This window comes from Bufo bufo, chromosome 8 (assembly GCF_905171765.1).
Source record: "Bufo bufo chromosome 8, aBufBuf1.1, whole genome shotgun sequence".
Classification (NCBI taxonomy): Eukaryota; Metazoa; Chordata; class Amphibia; order Anura; family Bufonidae; genus Bufo; species Bufo bufo.
In genome coordinates this window covers 57021768-57044587 of record NC_053396.1, presented here as the reverse complement: position 1 = coordinate 57044587, position 22820 = coordinate 57021768, and the positions used below count along the sequence as shown (strand labels likewise).

At 48.3% G+C, this 22820-nt stretch overlaps 1 protein-coding gene across 1 annotated transcript in view; it reads left to right on the top strand.

Moving 5' to 3' along the window:
* FAAH2 (fatty acid amide hydrolase 2) overlaps positions 1-22820 on the top strand; it is a 164219-nt gene that overhangs the window by 45147 nt on the left and 96252 nt on the right. The window contains exons 5-6 of the mRNA XM_040405501.1: positions 17482-17617; positions 21607-21724. Of these exons, the coding sequence (XP_040261435.1) occupies positions 17482-17617; positions 21607-21724 (254 nt within the window). The remainder of the gene's footprint in view (positions 1-17481; positions 17618-21606; positions 21725-22820) is intronic.

Genomic DNA, 22820 nt, shown 5'->3' with positions numbered 1-22820 from the left:
TGCCCCCATGACGGTGTCGGCCACAGATGCCCCCATGACGGTGTCGGCCACAGATGCCCCCATGACGGTGTCGGCCACAGATGCCCCCATGACGGTGTCGGCCACAGATGCCCCCATGACGGTGTCGGCCACAGATGCCCCCATGACGGTGTCGGCCACAGATGCCCCCATGACGGTGTCGGCCACAGATGCCCCCATGACGGTGTCGGCCACAGATGCCCCCATGACGGTGTCGGCCACAGATGCCCCCATGACGGTGTCGGCCACAGATGCCCCCATGACGGTGTCGGCCACAGATGCCCCCATGACGGTGTCGGCCACAGATGCCCCCATGACGGTGTCGGCCACAGATGCCCCCATGACGGTGTCGGCCACAGATGCCCCCATGACGGTGTCGGCCACAGATGCCCCCATGACGGTGTCGGCCACAGATGCCCCCATGACGGTGTCGGCCACAGATGCCCCCATGACGGTGTCGGCCACAGATGCCCCCATGACGGTGTCGGCCACAGATGCCCCCATGACGGTGTCGGCCACAGATGCCCCCATGACGGTGTCGGCCACAGATGCCCCCATGACGGTGTCGGCCACAGATGCCCCCATGACGGTGTCGGCCACAGATGCCCCCATGACGGTGTCGGCCACAGATGCCCCCATGACGGTGTCGGCCACAGATGCCCCCATGACGGTGTCGGCCACAGATGCCCCCATGACGGTGTCGGCCACAGATGCCCCCATGACGGTGTCGGCCACAGAGGCACCGCTGCCGGTGTGGGCCACAGATGCCCCCCATGACGGTGTCGGCCACAGATGCCCCCATGACGGTGTCGGCCACAGATGCCCCCACGACGGTGTCGGCCACAGATTGCCCCATGACGGTGTCGGCCACAGATGCCCCCATGACGGTGTCGGCCACAGATGCCCCCATGACGGTGTCGGCCACAGATGCCCCCATGACGGTGTCGGCCACAGATGCCCCCATGACGGTGTCGGCCACAGATGCCCCCATGACGGTGTCGGCCACAGATGCCCCCATGACGGTGTCGGCCACAGATGCCCCCATGACGGTGTCGGCCACAGATGCCCCCATGACGGTGTCGGCCACAGATGCCCCCATGACGGTGTCGGCCACAGATGCCCCCATGACGGTGTCGGCCACAGATGCCCCCATGACGGTGTCGGCCACAGATGCCCCCATGACGGTGTCGGCCACAGATGCCCCCATGACGGTGTCGGCCACAGATGCCCCCATGACGGTGTCGGCCACAGATGCCCCCATGACGGTGTCGGCCACAGATGCCCCCATGACGGTGTCGGCCACAGATGCCCCATGACGGTGTCGGCCACAGATGCCCCCATGACGGTGTCGGCCACAGATGCCCCCATGACGGTGTCGGCCACAGATGCCCCCATGACGGTGTCGGCCACAGATGCCCCCATGACGGTGTCGGCCACAGATGCCCCCATGACGGTGTCGGCCACAGATGCCCCCATGACGGTGTCGGCCACAGATGCCCCCATGACGGTGTCGGCCACAGATGCCCCCATGACGGTGTCGGCCACAGATGCCCCCATGACGGTGTCGGCCACAGATGCCCCCATGACGGTGTCGGCCACAGATGCCCCCATGACGGTGTCGGCCACAGATGCCCCCATGACGGTGTCGGCCACAGATGCCCCCATGACGGTGTCGGCCACAGATGCCCCCATGACGGTGTCGGCCACAGATGCCCCCATGACGGTGTCGGCCACAGATGCCCCCATGACGGTGTCGGCCACAGATGCCCCCATGACGGTGTCGGCCACAGATGCCCCCATGACGGTGTCGGCCACAGATGCCCCCATGACGGTGTCGGCCACAGATGCCCCCATGACGGTGTCGGCCACAGATGCCCCCATGACGGTGTCGGCCACAGATGCCCCCATGACGGTGTCGGCCACAGATGCCCCCATGACGGTGTCGGCCACAGATGCCCCCATGACGGTGTCGGCCACAGATGCCCCCAATGACGGTGTCGGCCACAGATGCCCCCATGACGGTGTCGGCCACAGATGCCCCCATGACGGTGTCGGCCACAGATGCCCCCCATGACGGTGTCGGCCACAGATGCCCCCATGACGGTGTCGGCCACAGATGCCCCCATGACGGTGTCGGCCACAGATGCCCCCATGACGGTGTCGGCCACAGATGCCCCCATGACGGTGTCGGCCACAGATGCCCCCATGACGGTGTCGGCCACAGATGCCCCCATGACGGTGTCGGCCACAGATGCCCCCATGACGGTGTCGGCCACAGATGCCCCCATGACGGTGTCGGCCACAGATGCCCCCATGACGGTGTCGGCCACAGATGCCCCCATGACGGTGTCGGCCACAGATGCCCCCATGACGGTGGCGGGCCACAGATGCCCCCATGACGGTGTCGGCCACAGATGCCCCCATGACGGTGTCGGCCACAGATGCCCCCCATGACGGTGTCGGCCACAGATGCCCCCATGACGGTGTCGGCCACAGATGCCCCCATGACGGTGTCGGCCACAGATGCCCCCATGACGGTGTCGGCCACAGATGCCCCCATGACGGTGTCGGCCACAGATGCCCCCATGACGGTGTCGGCCACAGATGCCCCCATGACGGTGTCGGCCACAGATGCCCCCATGACGGTGTCGGCCACAGATGCCCCCATGACGGTGTCGGCCACAGATGCCCCCATGACGGTGTCGGCCACAGATGCCCCCATGACGGTGTCGGCCACAGATGCCCCCATGACGGTGTCGGCCACAGATGCCCCCATGACGGTGTCGGCCACAGATGCCCCCATGACGGTGTCGGCCACAGATGCCCCCATGACGGTGTCGGCCACAGATGCCCCCATGACGGTGTCGGCCACAGATGCCCCCATGACGGTGTCGGCCACAGATGCCCCCATGACGGTGTCGGCCACAGATGCCCCCATGACGGTGTCGGCCACAGATGCCCCCATGACGGTGTCGGCCACAGATGCCCCCATGACGGTGTCGGCCACAGATGCCCCCATGACGGTGTCGGCCACAGATGCCCCCATGACGGTGTCGGCCACAGATGCCCCCATGACGGTGTCGGCCACAGATGCCCCCATGACGGTGTCGGCCACAGATGCCCCCATGACGGTGTCGGCCACAGATGCCCCCATGACGGTGTCGGCCACAGATGCCCCCATGACGGTGTCGGCCACAGATGCCCCCATGACGGTGTCGGCCACAGATGCCCCCATGACGGTGTCGGCCACAGATGCCCCCATGACGGTGTCGGCCACAGATGCCCCCATGACGGTGTCGGCCACAGATGCCCCCATGACGGTGTCGGCCACAGATGCCCCCATGACGGTGTCGGCCACAGATGCCCCCATGACGGTGTCGGCCACAGATGCCCCCATGACGGTGTCGGCCACAGATGCCCCCATGACGGTGTCGGCCACAGATGCCCCCATGACGGTGTCGGCCACAGATGCCCCCATGACGGTGTCGGCCACAGATGCCCCCATGACGGTGTCGGCCACAGATGCCCCCATGACGGTGTCGGCCACAGATGCCCCCATGACGGTGTCGGCCACAGATGCCCCCATGACGGTGTCGGCCACAGATGCCCCCATGACGGTGTCGGCCACAGATGCCCCCATGACGGTGTCGGCCACAGATGCCCCCATGACGGTGTCGGCCACAGATGCCCCCATGACGGTGTCGGCCACAGATGCCCCCATGACGGTGTCGGCCACAGATGCCCCCATGACGGTGTCGGCCACAGATGCCCCCATGACGGTGGTCGGCCACAGATGCCCCCATGACGGTGTCGGCCACAGATGCCCCCATGACGGTGTCGGCCACAGATGCCCCCATGACGGTGTCGGCCACAGATGCCCCCATGACGGTGTCGGCCACAGATGCCCCCATGACGGTGTCGGCCACAGATGCCCCCATGACGGTGTCGGCCACAGATGCCCCCATGACGGGGTCGGCCACAGATTGCCCCCATGACGGTGTCGGCCACAGATGCCCCCATGACGGTGTCGGCCACAGATGCCCCCATGACGGTGTCGGCCACAGATGCCCCCATGACGGTGTCGGCCACAGATGCCCCCATGACGGTGTCGGCCACAGATGCCCCCATGACGGTGTCGGCCACAGATGCCCCCATGACGGTGTCGGCCACAGATGCCCCCATGACGGTGTCGGCCACAGATGCCCCCATGACGGTGTCGGCCACAGATGCCCCCATGACGGTGTCGGCCACAGATGCCCCCATGACGGTGTCGGCCACAGATGCCCCCATGACGGTGTCGGCCACAGATGCCCCCATGACGGTGTCGGCCACAGATGCCCCCATGACGGTGTCGGCCACAGATGCCCCCATGACGGTGTCGGCCACAGATGCCCCCATGACGGTGTCGGCCACAGATGCCCCCATGACGGTGTCGGCCACAGATGCCCCCATGACGGTGTCGGCCACAGATGCCCCCATGACGGTGTCGGCCACAGATGCCCCCATGACGGTGTCGGCCACAGATGCCCCCATGACGGTGTCGGCCACAGATGCCCCCATGACGGTGTCGGCCACAGATGCCCCCATAACAGTATATTTTTTTTAGGTGCGTCTTATGGGCCGGTGCGTCTTATAGGGCGAAAAATACGGTAAAATGTCTCATTCAATTAAAAGTGATTAAACATGCCCCCTCACTCCTAATATTACTGTACAACGCAGGCCGGCGCGTCACTCACGGACGTCACGTGCCTGCTCCCCGCCGCCTGCTTCATTCATAAAGTAGGCGGTGCAGGCACGTGACATCAGGGAGTTACGCTGCCACCCGGCCTGCCTGCCTGCGTTGTACAGAAGCTGTTAGGGTGTACGGTAATATTAGGAGTGAGGGGGCATGTTTAATCACTTTTAATTGAATGAGACATTTTATATTTGTATAGTGCAGTACTGGAGCGGCGGGGCCGGAGTACAGTGACTGCGTCGGCTCCCAGTCCCTCCCCGCTTGCTCATACATCGCAGCCTGCGATGTAAAAATGTTAGCATTCGCCCCCCCCATTTTTTGGGGGGGAAAAGTGTGTCTTATGGGGGGAAAAATACAATATATTTGTATACTGGAGCGGTGGGGGGGGGGAATCTGTGGATGACAGTTTTATGGGGGACATCTGTGGATGGCACTGTTATGGGGTGGGGGGTCTGTGGATGGCACATATATAACAGTGCCTCATCGACAGATTCCCCCGTAACAGTGCCTCATCGACAGATTCCCCCCGTAACAGTGCCTCATCGACAGATTCCCCCCGTAACAGTGCCTCATCGACAGATTCCCCCCGTAACAGTGCCTCATCGACAGATTCCCCCCGTAACAGTGCCTCATCGACAGATTCCCCCCCGTAACAGTGCCTCATCGACAGATTCCCCCCCGTAACAGTGCCTCATCGACAGATTCCCCCCCCGTAACAGTGCCTCATCGACAGATCCCCCCCCCCGTAACAGTGCCTCATCGACAGATCCCCCCCGTAACAGTGCCTCATCGACAGATCCCCCCCCTTAACAGTGCCTGATCCACAGATCCCCCCCTAACTGTGCCTGATCCACAGATCCCCCCCTAACTGTGCCTGATCCACAGATCCCCCCGTAACAGTGCCTCATCCACAGATCCCCCATAACAGTGCCTAGGTGCGTCTTATGGGCTGGTGCTTCTTATAGGGCGAAAAATACGGGTATATCAGATTTATTATACACTGCTCAAAAATATAAAGGGAACACTTAAACAACACAATGTAACTCCAAGTCAATCACACTTCTGTGAAATCAAACTGTCCACTTAGGAAGCAACACTGAGTGACAATCAATTTCACATGCTGTTGTGCAAATGGAATAGACAACAGGTGGAAATTATAGGCAATTAGCAAGACACCCCCAATAAAGAAGTGGTTCTGCAGGTGGTGACCACAGACCAACTCTCAGTTCCTATGCTTCCTGGCTGATGTTTTGGTCACTTTTGAATGCTGGCGGTGCTTTCACTCTAGTGGTAGCATGAGACGGAGTCTACAACCCACACAAGTGGCTCAGGTAGTGCAGCTTATCCAGGATGGCACATCAATGCGAGCTGTGGCAAGAAGGTTTGCTGTGTCTGTCAGCGTAGTGTCCAGAGCATGGAGGCGCTACCAGGAGACAGGCCAGTACATCAGGAGACGTGGAGGAGGCCGTAGGAGGGCAACAACCCAGCAGCAGGACCGCTACCTCCGCCTTTGTGCAAGGAGGAACAGGAGGAGCACTGCCAGAGCCCTGCAAAATGACCTCCAGCAGGCCACAAATGTGCATGTGTCTGCTCAAACGGTCAGAAACAGACTCCATGAGGGTGATATGAGGGCCCGACGTCCACAGGTGGGGGTTGTGCTTACAGCCCAACACCGTGCAGGACGTTTGGCATTTGCCAGAGAACAACAAGATTGGCAAATTGGCCATTGGCGCCCTGTGCTCTTCACAGATGAAAGCAGGTTCACACTGAGCACATGTGACAGACGTGACAGAGTCTGGAGATGCTGTGGAGAACGTTCTGCTGCCTGCAACATCCTCCAGCATGACCGGTTTGGCATTGGGTCAGTAATGGTGTGGGGTGGCATTTCTTTGGAGGGCCGCACAGCCCTCCATGTGCTCGCCAGAGGTAGCCTGACTGCCATTAGGTACCGAGATGAGATCCTCAGACCCCTTGTGAGACCATATGCTGGTGCGGTTGGCCATGGGTTCCTCCTAATGCTAGACAATGCTAGACCTCATGTGGCTGAAGTGTGTCAGCAGTTCCTGCAAGACGAAGGCATTGATGCTATGGACTGGCCCGCCCCTTCCCCAGACCTGAATCCAATTGAGCACATCTGGGACATCATGTCTTGCTCTATCCACCAACGTCACGTTGCACCACAGACTGTCCAGGAGTTGGCAGATGCTTTAGTCCAGGTCTGGGAGGAGATCCCTCAGGAGACCGTCCGCCACCTCATCAGGAGCATGCACAGGCGTTGTAGGGTGGTCATACAGGCATGTGGAGGCCACACACACTACTGAGCCTCATTTTGACTTGTTTTAAGGACATCACATCAAAGTTGGATCAGCCTGTAGTGTGTTTTTCCACTTTAATTTTGAGTGTGACTCCAAATCCAGACCTCCATGGGTTGAAAAATTTGATTTCCATTTTTTTATTTTTGTGTGATTTTGTTGTCAGCACATTCAACTATGTAAAGAACAAAGTATTTCAGAAGAATATTTAATTAACTCAGATCTAGGATGTGTTATTCTTGTGTTCCCTTTATTTTTTTGAGCAGTGTATAATATTAATAATTATTAATAAATATGATATTAGATAAAAGGTTGATAAATAGGTGATAAAAAGGTTTATTAATAGGTGATAAAAACACACAGCATAAAATAGGACCATATCATAAAACAGTATAATATCGAGTAAAAGAACTAGCATCTAATATACTTGAAGCGTGTGGTAAATATAAAAATAAAAATATGGTGTAAATATATGGTGATCAGATAAAAATGAAAAAAAAAAAAATAATCAAATAAAAAGCGAATGAGTCAGTTGAGGGTTCTCCACTAATAGAAATTATATAGCATAAGACTTGAGGTTAAGATCCATGTATTGTGCCAATGGTGAGTCCCGTCTTTTTGTAAAGTGCATTCGTTATTGCAATTTACACCATATTTTTATTTTTGTTTACCACACGCTGCAAGTACCGGTATATGAAATACAGATGGTGAGTGCCTGCTAATTATTAGTATTATACAATGCTATTTAATGTTTGTGCGCTGTCACTTAATTCAGTGTACCGCACTATATTATATATACTTGGTTCTCTCACCTAATGCAGTGCTATTTATCATTTCAAGCAGTGTACAGCACTATATTATATACTAGCAGAAGGACCCGGCTTTGCACGGGTATATTTCCTAATTTTTTTTTAAGGTTTGTGTAGAGTGAAGTGGTAAATTTATGCATATACTGTATATGTATATACAGGTGAAACGCAATTTTTTTTTTATATTGTGCAAAAGTCCATTTATTTCAGTAATGCAACTTTTAAGTTGGATGACTGAAATAAATCAACTTTGCACGATATTCGAATTTTTTGAGTTTCACCTGTATGTCTAAGATAATATAAATATACCGTATTTTTCGCCATATAAGACACACTTTTTCCCCCTCCAAAAGTGGGGGAAAAATAGCAGTGCGTCTTATGGGGCGAATGCTGCTGATTTTGACGTATTTTCAATGATACACCCGCTGCGATGCCGTGCGGCGGGTGTATCAGCTGTGAGGGAGGAGGGGCTGGGGGCCGGCATCTGCATTTATAATGACAGCGGGGCCTGTGCAGTGACTGTATTCTACTACACGGGCCCCGCTCACTGTATAATCGTATCTGTATTCTGTAATAGTTAATTGTGTATATAATGTAATCGCATAATCAACGCTACTTACAACTACAAGCGCTCGGTAGGTAGCAGGGAGGAGGCAGCCCGGGCGGGCGGCGCGTCACTCACTACGTAACGCGCCTGCGCCGCCCACTTTATGAATGAAGCAGGCGGCGTGGGCGCATGACGTAGTGACTCGCGCTGCCAGCGCCCGTCCTCCCGGCCTGCCTCCTCCCTCCTCTCTTGCTACCTACCGAGCGCTTGTAGTTGTAAGTAGCGCTGATTATGCGATTACATTATATACACAATTAACTATTACAGAATACAGATACGATTATACAGTGAGCGGGGCCCGTGTAGTAGAATACAGTCACTGCACGGGCCCGCTGTCATTATAAAAGCAGATGCGACCCCCACCCCTTGTATTGAGGGTCATTCACTACAGGGACACTGTTATGGAGGGGATCTGTGTATGACACATAGCATAAGATGCTATATATGTGTCATCCACAGATCCCCCTCCCATAACTGTGTCATACACAGATCCCCATAATAGTGCCATCCAGAGACCCCAATAAGTGTCACCCGCGGATCCCCCCCATAAGTGTCACCCGCGGATCCCCCCCATAAGTGTCACCCGCGGATCCCCCCCATAAGTGTCACCCGCGGATCCCCCCCATAAGTGTCACCCGCGGATCCCCCCCATAAGTGTCACCCGCGGATCCCCCCCCCCAATAAGGGTCACCCGCGGATCCCCCCCCAATAAGGGTCACCCGCGGATCCCCCCCCCAATAAGGGTCACCCGCGGATCCCCCCCCCAATAAGTGTCACCCGCGGATCCCCCCCCCCCCAATAAGTGTCACCCGCGGATCCCCCCCCCAATAAGTGTCACCCGCGGATCCCCCCCCCCAATAAGTGTCACCTGCGGATCCCACCCCCCCCAATAAGTGTCACCCGCGGATCCCCCCCCCCCCCCCCCCAAATAAGTGTCACCTGCTGAACCCCGTTTTCAGAGGAGAAATATGTGATTGTGACCATGCAAAAATGGGCAACGGCATAACAAGAAAAGCATTTATATAGTCCGGCAGAACGCTCATCAGTTGAGCCCTGCATCCCAAGCAAGAACCATCCCCTGGAAAATGAGCATCTACAAGCGAGAATTAACCCCTGGAAAATGAGCCCAAGCGAGGATCATCCCCTAGGATCGAGCATTAACCCCTTAAAGGCTGGCTGAGTATCTTTAACCCCTGTTTCCCTGCATTTACCCCCACCTTGCCACCAACCCTGTGTTAAGCCTCTCCCACTGCCACCATTATATCCATACTCCCTGATTAACCTTTTCTTACTGCCACAAATATATCCATCCCTGATTCACTGCATTTACCCCTACCTTGCCATAACCCTATATTAACCCTTTCCCACTGCCACAAATACCCCAATATTACAATACCCCTGCATTAACCCCTACAATCCCACAACTACCCCTGTATTGCCCTGTTAACCCCTGTATATTGTATTTAACCCTTTCTACCCTGTAGGGACTGCATGTAGTTAGGTTTGGAAGGGTGCTGCTATTACGTGTGGGAGTATATATTCAGTGTGTTCCATAGGTCCATGAAGATCTGGGACCTGATCACACACATCAAGCTACTTCCTGGAAGGAGGAGGTGGGCACCTCCCGCACACAACAGCTGTGCCTTCTGTCCCCGGGGACGGCATGAGGCAGACGTGGGCCGAGTGACGGAAAGACAGAGGAGGGCACGGTGCGGATCCGCAAAACACGGACACCGGCAATGTACTTTCCGCATTTTGCGGAAACGCACATTGCCAGAACTATATAGAAAATGTATTTTTCTTGTCCGCAATTGCGGACAAGAATAGGATATGTTCTATAGGCTCTACAAAAAACGCAGTGTTCGCCCGATCAGGACTGATCTTGTGCGCACACTTGCGTTCAGTCCGCCCCACCGCAGTGACAGAAAATAAAATCTCACATGAACTCACCATACCCCTCAAGGAATCCAAATGCTTAAAAATTTTTAGACATTTATATTCCAGACGACTTCTCACACTTTAGGGCCCCTAAAATGCCAGGGCAGTATAAATACCCCACAAGTGACCCCATTTTGGAAAGACACCCCAAGGTATTCGCTGAGGGGCATATTGAGTCCATGATTGAACTTTATCCGGGACATGAAGCACATAGCGCTGTGTATATAGTAATCTAGAAGGCAGTCCCTGCCTTCTCTCTGGGGTGCCCTGCGGTCACTGACAGCGGGCCCCCTGCTCTGCAGCTGCACGATTGGCATGCAGCTGTCATCTCTGAATGGACATTCTAAAACGTTCATTCAGAGAGAAACAACTGCCCATAGGATGTTTATAGTCTATGGGAGGTCATGAAGTGGTTGAAGATGGTGCCTGCTTCTGAGCAGAGCGGACGCCATAGTCGCGGGGTGCCTGCTTTTTCTTATAGCAGACACCTGCGGCTGATGTCCGCCAATGGCGTTGATGCCGATCGCAGACATTTAACCCCTCAAATGCTGTGATCAATCCTGATGCTCCGGCTCCCCCGTGCGGCGATCGGAGGAGCTGGAGCTTGTGTGCAGCAGCCCCCGTCTTTGTGAATGACAGGAGGCTGCTGCATAGTATTTCCTATGGAGCCCTTGCCTGTAATAGGGCTCCATAGGAAACTAGCAATTTTCTTATAGACTCCAATGCTAATGCATTGGGGTCTATGAGAATAGCGATCTAATAATCACCCCAAAAGAAAAATATAAAAAAATACACATCATGGGTATCGCCTTGTGTGAAAACGCCCATAGTTTAAAAATATCTTCTCCATACAGCAAACAGTGAAATGGAAAAAGCGTCAAAATGGCCGATTCGCCATTTTTGGTCTTTTCGACAAAAGAAATTTAATAATTTATCAAATAGTCATGCAGAATTGTATCAATGAAAGTTCAGATCGCCCCTCAAAAAATTAGCCCCCATACAGCTCCGTACACCTAATTAGAAAAAAAAGTTATAGGGGTCAAAATATGGCAACGAAAAAGTAAAATTGATTTTTTTTCCAACTTTTTATTTTATCACAACGCAAGAAAAACTATACATATAAGTTATCGCTGGATTCGTACTGATCTGTAGAATGAACATCATAAATAAAATAAAAAAAACGTAAGGCCTCTTTCACACGGGCGTCACGTGTGAGGGCCGGATAGGATGCGGGTGCGTAGCGGGGAAATCGTGCGAGTGCGCACACAATTTCATTCAGTTTTGACTGCGGTTGCGTTGTTCAGTTTTTTTCTGCGCGAGTGCAATGCATTTTGCACGCACGGGAGAAAAAACTGAATGTGGTACCCAGACCCAAACCCAGACATCTTCACTGAAGTTTGGGGTTTTGTATATTTTATATTTATAAATTATTATTTTTTGTGTTCACATAGCCTTATAAGCTCTTGTTTTTTGCGGGACAAGTTGTACTTTCCAACACCCCTATTTAATATTGCGTATGATGTAGTGGGGAAAAAATTCCAAATGGGGTGAAATTGCACCCACACAGAATCCGAACCCATTCACTTCAATGGGTCTGTTCAGATGAGCGGTGATTTTCACACATCACTTGTGCTTTGCGTAAAAATCGCAGCATGTTCAATATTCAGCGTTTTTCACGCAACGCAGGCCCCATAAAAAAATAATGGGGATGCGTGAAAATAGCAACCATCAGCAAGCAAGTGCGGAAAAGTGCAATTTTCACGCATGGTTGCTAAGGAGACGAGGGATGGTAACCCGGGACCCCATTTACTTTATTATTTTCCATTATAACATGGTTATAATGGAAAATATTAGCATTCTTTAATTCAGAATGCTATGTAAAAGGTCCATTGTGGGGTTAAAAATAAAAAAAAACATAACTCACCTCATCCACTTGATCGCGCAGCTGGGCTCGTCTTCTTTCTTCTTCTTGCAGGACCTGGTTTGAAAAGGACCTTCGGTGATGTCATCGCGCTCACCACGTGGTAAGCGTGGTGACTTAAGCGCATGTCCTGCTAAATGAAGCTATCTTCATTCAGCAGAACCTGCGCTGACATCACCGCGCTCACCACGTGGTGAGCGCTATGACATCACCGAAGGTTCTTTCAAGCCAGGTCCTGCAAGAAGAAGAAAGACGACGAGCCCAGCTGCGCGATCAAGTAGATGAGGTGAGTTATGTTTTTTTTTATTTTTAACCCCACAATGGACCTTTTACATAGCATTCTGAATTAAAGAATGCTAATATTTTCCATTATAACCATGTTATAATGGAAAATAATAAAGTAAATGGGGTCCCGGGTTACCATCCCTCGTCTCCTTAGCAACCATGCGTGAAAATTGCACTTTTCCGCACTTGCTTGCTGATGGTTGCTATTTTCACGCATCCCCATTATTTTTTTATGGGGCCTGCGTTGCGTGAAAAACGCTGAATATTGAACATGCTGCGATTTTTACGCAAAGCACAAGTGATGTGTGAAAATCACCGCTCATCTGAACAGACCCATTGAAGTGAATGGGTTCGGATTCTGTGTGGGTGCAATTTCACCCCATTTGGAATTTTTTCCCCACTACATCATACGCAATATTAAATAGGGGTGTTGGAAAGTACAACTTGTCCCGCAAAAAACAAGAGCTTATAAGGCTATGTGAACACAAAAAATAATAATTTATGGCTCTGGGAAGGCAGGGAGCGCAAAACGAAAACGCAAAGACAAAAAAAAAAAGGAGTAGAAAGGCTTAGGGTAAAGGGGTAAAGTTTTCCCCAAGTATTATTGAGGTGGTAGCGACCTTGAACATTCTCTTAAAGAGATTCTCCTGAGGATACGTAATCAATATGTAAATCCCAGAGAAACCCTTTAAAGAAGCAGTTGAGATAGGAGAGTTGATGTGACATACGGACATACAGTGTTAATAGGGCATAACCAAATATTATATCTGCCTAATGGATCAGCTGTTTTAACTAAAAACGGTTTCAAATACCAATATCCACCATAGAATAACCTCAAATGTAACTTAGTGCCGCTAGTGACAGTGTGCCCCCGGGCTACCGCTCCGTCCCCATTAGGGGCGGGCGGAGGCTCGGCGAGAGGCTGCCGGAATAAATGTCGGACATGTCAGTTTTATTCCGGCAGCCTTTTGCCGTGCCTCTGCCGGAACTCCGCCCCCATTATAGTCAACAGGGACGGAGCCGCAGTCCGGGGGCACACGGTCACTACTGGCAGGAAGGATCCGACAAACTGTTCACCCAACGGAACAGACTGCCGGATGTCCGTGCTGCTAGTGTGAAAGTAGCCTAAAATAAATAAAAAATTATCATGGGTATCACCAAATCCCAAAATGCCTGAACTATTAAAATATAAAAATATTTATCCCAAATGGCTTAATGGAAAAAAATTCTAAATAGCTGATTCGCCATTTTTTCATCGCTTCACTAACCCCAAAAAAATGAATAAAATGTGATCAAGAAGTCACACACTCTAAAATGATATCAATAAAAACTACAGATCGTTCCGCAAATTTTTTTCTACGTTTTTTTTTTTTCAGTATTAAAACACAAGAGAAACTATATAAATGTGGTATCGTTATAATCATGCTGACCAAAATGTCAGTTTTACTGCATAGGAAACGCTATAGAGACAAAACTCTTAAAACTGTGGCACATTTTTTTTTTTCCAATTTCACCCCATTTAGAATTTTTTCCTGCTTCCCACTACAAATGTATGCCAATTGTTGAGGCATGCTTAGTATCAGAGCCCAAGGAGTTTTTTTTTTTTTTTTTTTATTATAAACTTCCCTATGTCTCCTTTGACTGAACTTGTTTTCAAGGGGCCACTAGACTCTTTCACGGTAGCTTGTCCGTATTGAACCATACCTGAACCGTGAGAACGTTTAGTGCAGGAGTTGTATTCGAAGTAAGAGACTGTTCATTAGGCTGGAGATGGTTAGGTTGTAGAGAGAAGTGATGCAATGGAGAGTGAGAACCTCCATAGAGATTTCCCAAAAATTAAGCCGTAGGCTGTATATCATAGGATTTACAGTATAAGGCTACTTTCACACTAGCGTTTTTGCTGGATCCGGCAGGGTTCAGCAAAAAACGCTTCAGTTACTGATAATACAACCATCTACACCCGTTATGAACGGATCCGGTTGTATTATCTTTAACATACCCAAGATGGATCTGTCATGAACTCCATTAAAAGTCTATAGGGGACGGATCCGTTTTCTATTGTCAGAGAAAATGGATCCGTGCCCATTGACTTGCATTGTGGGTCTTTCTCTACATCTCATGACTGAAAGCAAACCACAGCATGCTGCGGTTTGCTCTTCGCTATGAGAACGGAATGCATTTTGGAACATTCCGTTCTGTTTTGTCCCTATTGGCAATGTATGGGGACAAAACGGAAGTGTTTTTTCCGGTATTGAGCCCCTATGACTGATCTCAATACCGAAAAATATTAACGCTAGTGTGAAAGTAGCCTAAATGAAGTAATGTCCCGAAGAGGAAGGAAGATAGTTGAGCCCTCTAGATCAAAGTTCCTCAACTCCAGTCTTCTGGGTCCACCTGCTGGTCATGATTTCAGTATATCCCACAGAATTAATAATTATGGTAAGTCCAGATGTATAGACACTAATTATATCACCTGCTCAATACTAAGGTAATCCTGAAAACATAACCGCCAGGTGGTTTTTGAGGCCTGGAGTTGAGCAACATGTTTTTTTCACATTACACCCACAAACTTAAATGTATTTTATTGGGCATCACAGACCTCTTCATGGAGGCATCACTGACCACCTTTTCACTAATTTAAACACGGACGTGTGAATGAGGCTTTAGATGCTGCAAAAGACTAGACACTTGGTCCGAGGTTCACCTTCCAGTAGGACAAGGACCCTAAACATACAGCTAGAGCTACAATGGAATAGTTTAGATCAAAGCATAATCATGTGTTAGCATGGCCCAGTCAAAGTCCAGACCTAAATCCCTTTGAGAATCTGTGGCCAGACTTGAAAATTGCTGTTCACAGATGCTCTCCAACCAATCTGACTGAGCTTTGGCTATTTTACAAAGAAGAATGGGAAAAGATTTAAATCTCTAGACGTGCAAAGCTGGAAGAGACCTACCCCAAAACACTTGCAGCTGTAATTGGACTGAAAGGTAGTCCTACAAAATATTGACTTGGGGGCTGAACAAAAATGTATAAAAAATAAATAAAATATATTTGTGGCTGTAATGTAAATTAATGTGGAAAAGTTCAAGGGGTATATATAATTTTTCAAGGCATTTTAGATGCAATAACAGTCACTAGGTGGCCACAACTAGGTGGTGGTCATGACCCATTTATTAGTCTCAAGTGCTTCTGTCGGCAGGAAACAATTGAATCTTTTCTAAAGATTTCAATATTGGATCATATGTTTAGAAATGTACGTGCAGAAAGTAGTGTAGCATGAAAGATGTGGAACCATTCAAGGCACTTCTGTTTTAATTCTTTTATCAGGTAGAATGTGTAGAAGTAGGATGGGGCTCTTTCAGAGTCCCATAAACATTGGTTCATTGGCCCTTTCAATTTTGGAAGAATAAAAACAATGAATGTGTATGGGGACGAGCTATTGCTATAGTAGTTACTCATCCCTATAGGAAGGAGATGATTGCAGCTTGCATCTCCTCTGCCGAACAGGCATTTATCAGGAATGAACAACTTGTTCCTGATAATTGACTGCACTTGTCGGCCCATGTAGAGTGACATTAAAGGGGTTGTTCATCTTCAAGAGGCCTTTCTGCCAGACCCCCCCCAAGTTACTGGAGCTGTGGAGGGAAGCATACTTTCCTACTCCCCGCCGCTAGGTTTCTAGCTTTGGTCCCCCATTGCCGCTGTCTCGCTCCAGTCTGTGTGCCAACATCTCCTTCAGCAGCCTTGAACCTGCGTCAAATAGGAAGTTGAGGTGCAGAGACTGGAGTGAAGTGGAGGAGCCAGAATTCTGTGGTGGGGAGCTAGAAAGCATGCTTCTCTCTGCAGGTCTGGGCACTTCAGGTGGTCCGTAAGAAAGGCCCTGAAGGTAAACAACCCCTTTAATGGGTTTCTACCACTTCATTTTCATATAATTAGCTTTCAGACACTAGCGATCCGCTAGTGTCTGCTCTACCAAACAATCCTAATATAACTGTTTATTGTCCTACCGTTTCGCTAAAAATCTAACTTATATAGATATGCTAATGAGCCTCTAGGTGCTATGGGGGCGTCATTAGCACCTAGAGGCTCGGTCTACCTTCACAAACTGCCGCCGCCCAGCGCGTCCCTCCAGCCCGCCCATCTCCTCCGGAATGCGATCCTCCCCGTGCGCGTCTGTATTCGGCGCATGCGCAGTGAATGTCTGACCGCTTCCCTGCTCAGACATCTCCACGGCACCTGCGCAGATGACGTCATAGTGCTCCGAGGAACAGGCGCAGTGGAGATGTCTGTGCAGGGAACCGGTCAGACATTCACTGCGCATGCGCCGAATACAGACTCGCACGGCGCATGCACGAGAATTCGTCCGCTTTATCGCATTCCGGAGGAGATGGGCGGGCTGGAGGGACTCGCTGGGCGGCGGCAGTTTGTGAAGGTAGACCGAGCCTCTAGGTACTAATGACGCCCCCATAGCACCTAGAGGCTCATTAGCATATCTATATAAGTTAGATTTTTAGAGAAACGGCAGGACAATAAACAGTTATATTAGGATTGTTTGGGAGAGCAGACACTAGCGGATCCCTAGTGTCTGAAAGCTAATTATGTGAAAATGAAGTGGTAGAAACCCCTTTAAGATTGTATAAATCAGGTTTGTCCTACATTATATATATATATATATATATATATATATATGTATGTGTGTATATATATGTATATATATGTATATATATATATGTATGTGTGTGTGTGTGTATATATATATATATATATATATATATATATATATATATATATATATATATATATATATATATATATATATATATATTCCATAGAAGTTTTTTTTCTTTGTCAACAGGTATTGTACCTAATGAGGGCCAGTTTCCTGATGCTCATGGCTGTCGTACTGAACTTTTGTGCACTGGCCCTATGTGTAGATATGCAGGAGATCTCCCACTTGTCCTCAAAGTGATGGCTGGAAAGAATATTGAAAAGTGAGTGAAAGACTTTTCCTCCATGAATTTTCAAAATATAAAGGGATATCTTGATAGCTGTGAGAAAAAGGTGCTTTAAAGAGAATATGTCAGCATCATCAATTCTATTAAACCAGGCATACAGCCTGGTATGGTTGATCATGCTGATAAAAACAATACCCTTATTATGACTGTGTGTCCCCTTTACTGAGTAAAAGTAATTTTATTTGTATGCACATGACCTAATACGAGCACCGAGGGGCTGACTAGAGCATGCAGAGCACCAGTTTGTTACACCATTTTACTTTCATGCCCTCTCACCTAAACCTGAATTGACAGAGCTAGTCTTCTAGTGTCGAGACTTGTATTCTCCTGCCTGCATCGTATCTTCCGGTTTCAGCACTTGCTCATTGTTTCTCCTGCTGCACTCCTAGCAGCGCGGATTCAAACTGAGCAAGCTTAGAAAGCTGTCATCTCATGCCTGCACTGTCTCCCCCGAGACTGGAATATACAGCACAGGCACAAGATGACAAGTCTTGACACTTGCTGAGTTTAAATTGGCACTAGGAGAGCAGCAGGCACCAGAAGACTAGCCCTATCAATCCAGTTGAAGGAGGGAGATACTGAAGCTGAAGGGGGTGTAACAAACTGGTGCTCCGAGGGCTCTGGCCAGCCCCTCTGTGCTCCTGTTAGGTCACTTGCATATAACTAACAATACAGTTTTTTCAGTTATGGGACCACGGAGAGCCCCAATAAAGATGTTGGGGGAATTTATCATGAGGATAATATTTGAAGTCAGTTTTGCTTGAGTCTGTGTTGGAGTACTTTGTGCCACATTTATCAAATGTCACAGTTTGTTTGATAAATTTGTCTTGTCCTTAAACCTAACACTTTGTCTAGAGAAGCTACTCCAGTTTTCCTACTCCACCCTCCTCCTGGAGTGAGATTGCGACTATTTTGATATATATATTAATCCATATCCCCTAAGCAAAGGGTACCTCAAAATTGTGACTTTGGGGTTTCATAAGCTGTAAGCCATAATCATCCAAATTATAACAAATAAAGGCTTGAAATATCTCGCTTTGCATGTAATGAGTCTATCTCATAGTAACATAGTACATAAGGCCGAAAAAAGACATTTGTCCATCCAGTTCGGCCTATCATCCTGCAAGTTGATCCAGAGGAAGGCAAAAAAAAAACCTGTGAGGTAGAAGCCAATTTTCCTCACTTTAGGGGAATAAAAAATTCCTTCCCGACTCCAATCAGGCAATCAGAATAACTCCCTGGATCAACGACCCCTCTCTAGTAGCTATAGCCTGTAATATTATTACGCTCGAGAAATACATCCAAGCCCCTCTTGAATTCCTTTATTGTACTCACCATCACCACCTCCTCAGGCAGAGAGTTCCATAGTCTCACTGCTCTTACAGTAAAGAATCCTCTTTTATGTTTGTGTACAATCCTTCTTTCCTCCAAACGCAGAGGATGTCCCCTCGTCACAGTCAGTCCTGGGGATAAATAGATGATGGGATAGATCTCTGTACTGACCCCTGATATATTTATACATAGTAATTAGATCTCCCCTTTTTTCTAACGTGAATAACCCTAATTTTGATAATCTTTCAGGGTACTGTAGTTGCCCCATTCCAGTTATTACTTTAGTTGCCCTCCTCTGGACCCTCTCCAGCTCTGCTATGTCTGCCTTGTTCACTGGAGCCCAGAACTGTACACAGTACTCCATGTGTGGTCTGACTAATGATTTGTAAAGTACTAGGAATATGTTCTCATCACGGGCATCTATGCCCCTTTTTGATGCAACCCATTATCTTATTGGCCTTGGCAGCAGCTGCCTGACACTGGTTTTTACTGCTTAGTTTGCTGTTTATTAAAATTCCTAGATCCTTTTCCGTGTCAGTGTTACCGAGTGTTTTACCATTTAGTATGTACGGGTGACTTGCATTATTCCTTCCCATGTGCATAACTTTACATTTGTCAGTGTTAAACCTCAACTGCCACGTATCTGCCCAAGCCTCCAATCTATCCAGATCCATCTGTAGTAGTATACTGTCCTCTTCAGTGTTAATTACTTTACACAGTTTAGTGTCATCAGCGAAAATTGATATTTTACTATGCAAGCCTTCTACAAGATCATTAATATATTGAAGAGAATAGGGCCCAATACTGACCCCTGAGGTACCAGTATTGGGCCCTATTCTCCAATATATCCAATATATCTCAAATGTTAGTTTCACCTTTTAAGGTGTGTGTGTGTGTGTGTGTGTGTGTGTGTGTGTGTGTATGTATATATATATATATATATATATATATTATACACACACAGGTGAAATTATGGCTTACAGTTTGACACATACACACATGATTAGGGATTACAGTTTATGAAACCCCAAAGTCACAATTTTGAGGTACTCTTTGCTCAGGGGGTATGGATTAATTAGCTGACTAGAGTGTGACACTCTGAGCCTAGAATATTGAACCTTTTCACAAAATTCTAATTTTAAGCTGCAATAATGCAATTCCTTTTGCATTACTGAAATAAATGGACTTTTGCACGATATTCTAATTTTTCGAGTTTCATATATATATATATATATATATTTCAGTAATTTCTATTTATAGTATTTTTGCTTGATAAGGTTTTAGAGGAGGAACAAAAATATTTCTCATCAGACCTCAAAACAATCTTCAGATCAGACTCCCATATCAATCCTCAGATTACCTCTCCTGCTCCACTTCCACTTTGCAGATACAGCGGTCTCTCCTGCACTCAATGGTCCTTGGTCTTCGCCTGTGCTGCACTGTGACATGACTGCGTACAACGTCAGGTTATAGTGCGCGCACGATGTCTTGATGCTCCAGCCTCCCCTGCATACTTGAAAGCTCTCACTAGTATTCACCTTTTAAGACGCACTGCCATTTTCCCCCATTTGTCTTATGAAGTGGAAAATACCGTATTTTGTATCAGGTTAAATATCTTTCCCTTTATATAAAGCAACCATTCATAGGGATTGCATTGTTTGTTTTAGTTTTTTTGCTTATGTTGCATTTTTATTTGCATGATAATGCATGAACATTTTCTACATTAATGACAATATAACTATTTCCTCTCATACTTGACTGTAGTCAACAATTCAGCATTAATACTACATCCTAAACCGGCATAATTGCCTTTTTTTATTTTATTATTTATGATTTTTTTTAAGAAATGCAGCTAAAAGGGTTGTCCAAGCTATTTTTTGTTCTTTGTATGTTTCTTACTAAGCAAATGTAAGGGGTTTTCAATTCACTTTCCTCATCTAAAATGGCGTTCTCCTAGTTCTCCTAGTAAGGGTACTTTCACACTAGCGTTATTCTTTTCCGGCATTGAGTTCAGTCTTAGGGGCTCAATACCGGAAAAGAACTGATCATTCCATTCAGGATGCATCAGGATGTCTTCAGTTCAGTCTTTTTGACTTTTCAGGACGGAAGTATGCGGTATGCAGCATGCTGCGGTTTTATCTCGTTCCAAAATTCTGAAATACTTGCCAGAACGCCGGATCCCGTATTTTTTCCTATTGACATGCATTAATGCCGGATCCAGCCCCGAGTGTCTCGGTGAAACTGATCCGGCATTGCGGTCTGCACATGCTCAGACCGCAAAAATTTTTAAAAAAACAAATGCCAGATCCGTTTTTCCGGATGACACCGGAGAGACGGATCCGGCATTTCAATGCATTTGTCGTACGGATCAGGATCCTGATCCGTCTGACAAATGCCGTCAGTTTGCATACGTTTTGACGGAATCTTCTGCCGTAAGTGTGAAAGTACTCTTGGCTGAGCGTCACATGACCTATGATGTCAGCCTCTTTCCCTGCTCTGATGTTAGAATTATCTAAACTGGACCTGTATTCTTATGAAATTTTATTTGATCTCTTGGAAATGGTATGTACTGTATAATCTTTTACTTTTTTATTAAGAAACTTTCATTTTGATATTTATTTACACTTTCTTAGGCTTTCTCTTGATAAAGAAGTCTCTTTGTCCAGCCTGAAGTTTTTTTCCATGGAGAATGATGGAGGTTGTCTGTTTGTGTCTCCAGTGGATGAAGAATTGGTCCAAGCACAAAGAAGGGTGAGAGGCAAAGGGTTCTTTCACACTAGCGGTTTTGTTTTCCGGTATTGAGTTCCGTCACAGGAGCTCGATACCGGAAAAAAACAGATTTATCCTAAGGCATTAGTGCCGGATCCAGCATTAAGTGTTCTGGCAAAACGGATCCTTTAAAAATGCAAAAAAAAAATTTATACCGCATCCATTTTTCTGGATGACACCGGAGAGACGGATCCGGTATTGCAATACATTTGTCAGACTGATCCGGATCCATCTGACAAATGCCATCCGTTTGCGTCTGTATTGCCGGATCTGTTATTTTCCACTCTCTGACTCTAAAGGGAAGACAATAATGCAGTTTATGTACAGTATATGGTGGCAATCACAATAAGATACTTTCAAACTTGCGGCAGAGGATTCCGGCAGGCAGTTCCCTCGCCAGAACTGCCTGTCTGAATCCTCTGCCGCAAGTTTAAAAGTATCCTTATTGTGATTGCCACCATATACTGTACATTAAAGAGAAGACAGTAATGCAGTTTATGTACAGTATATGGTGGCAATCACAATAAGGATACTTTTAAACTTGCGGCAGAGGATTCCGACAGGCAGTTCTGGCGAGGGAACTGCCTGCCGCAATCCTCTGCCGCAAGTTTGAAAGTATCCTTATTGTGATTGCCACTATATACTGTACATAAACTGCATTTATTGTCTTCCCTTTAGAGTCAGAGAGTGGAAAATAACAGTTTATTATCTGAACGGCAAGCAGAAGTGGTATGCAATATATGAGTTATGGAAACATAGGTTGTTTATTGGAAATCATTTATCCAGTGTTCATTGAAAAGTAGTTCTAATACTACAGTAAAGTAGTTCTGTTTATAGTATAATATTACTATAAGGCTATTTTCACACTAGCGCTTTAGTTTTCCAGTATTGAGATCCGTCATAGGGGCTCAATACCGGAAAAAAAAGCTTCAGTTTTGTCCCCAATCATTGTCAATGGGGACAAAACTGAAGAGAACGAAATGCTCCAAAATGCATTCCGTTACGTTTAGTTGCGTTCCCAGACCAAGCCGCAATGTGTTGTAGTTTGCTTTCTGTCCTGGGGTTGCGGAGCAAGACG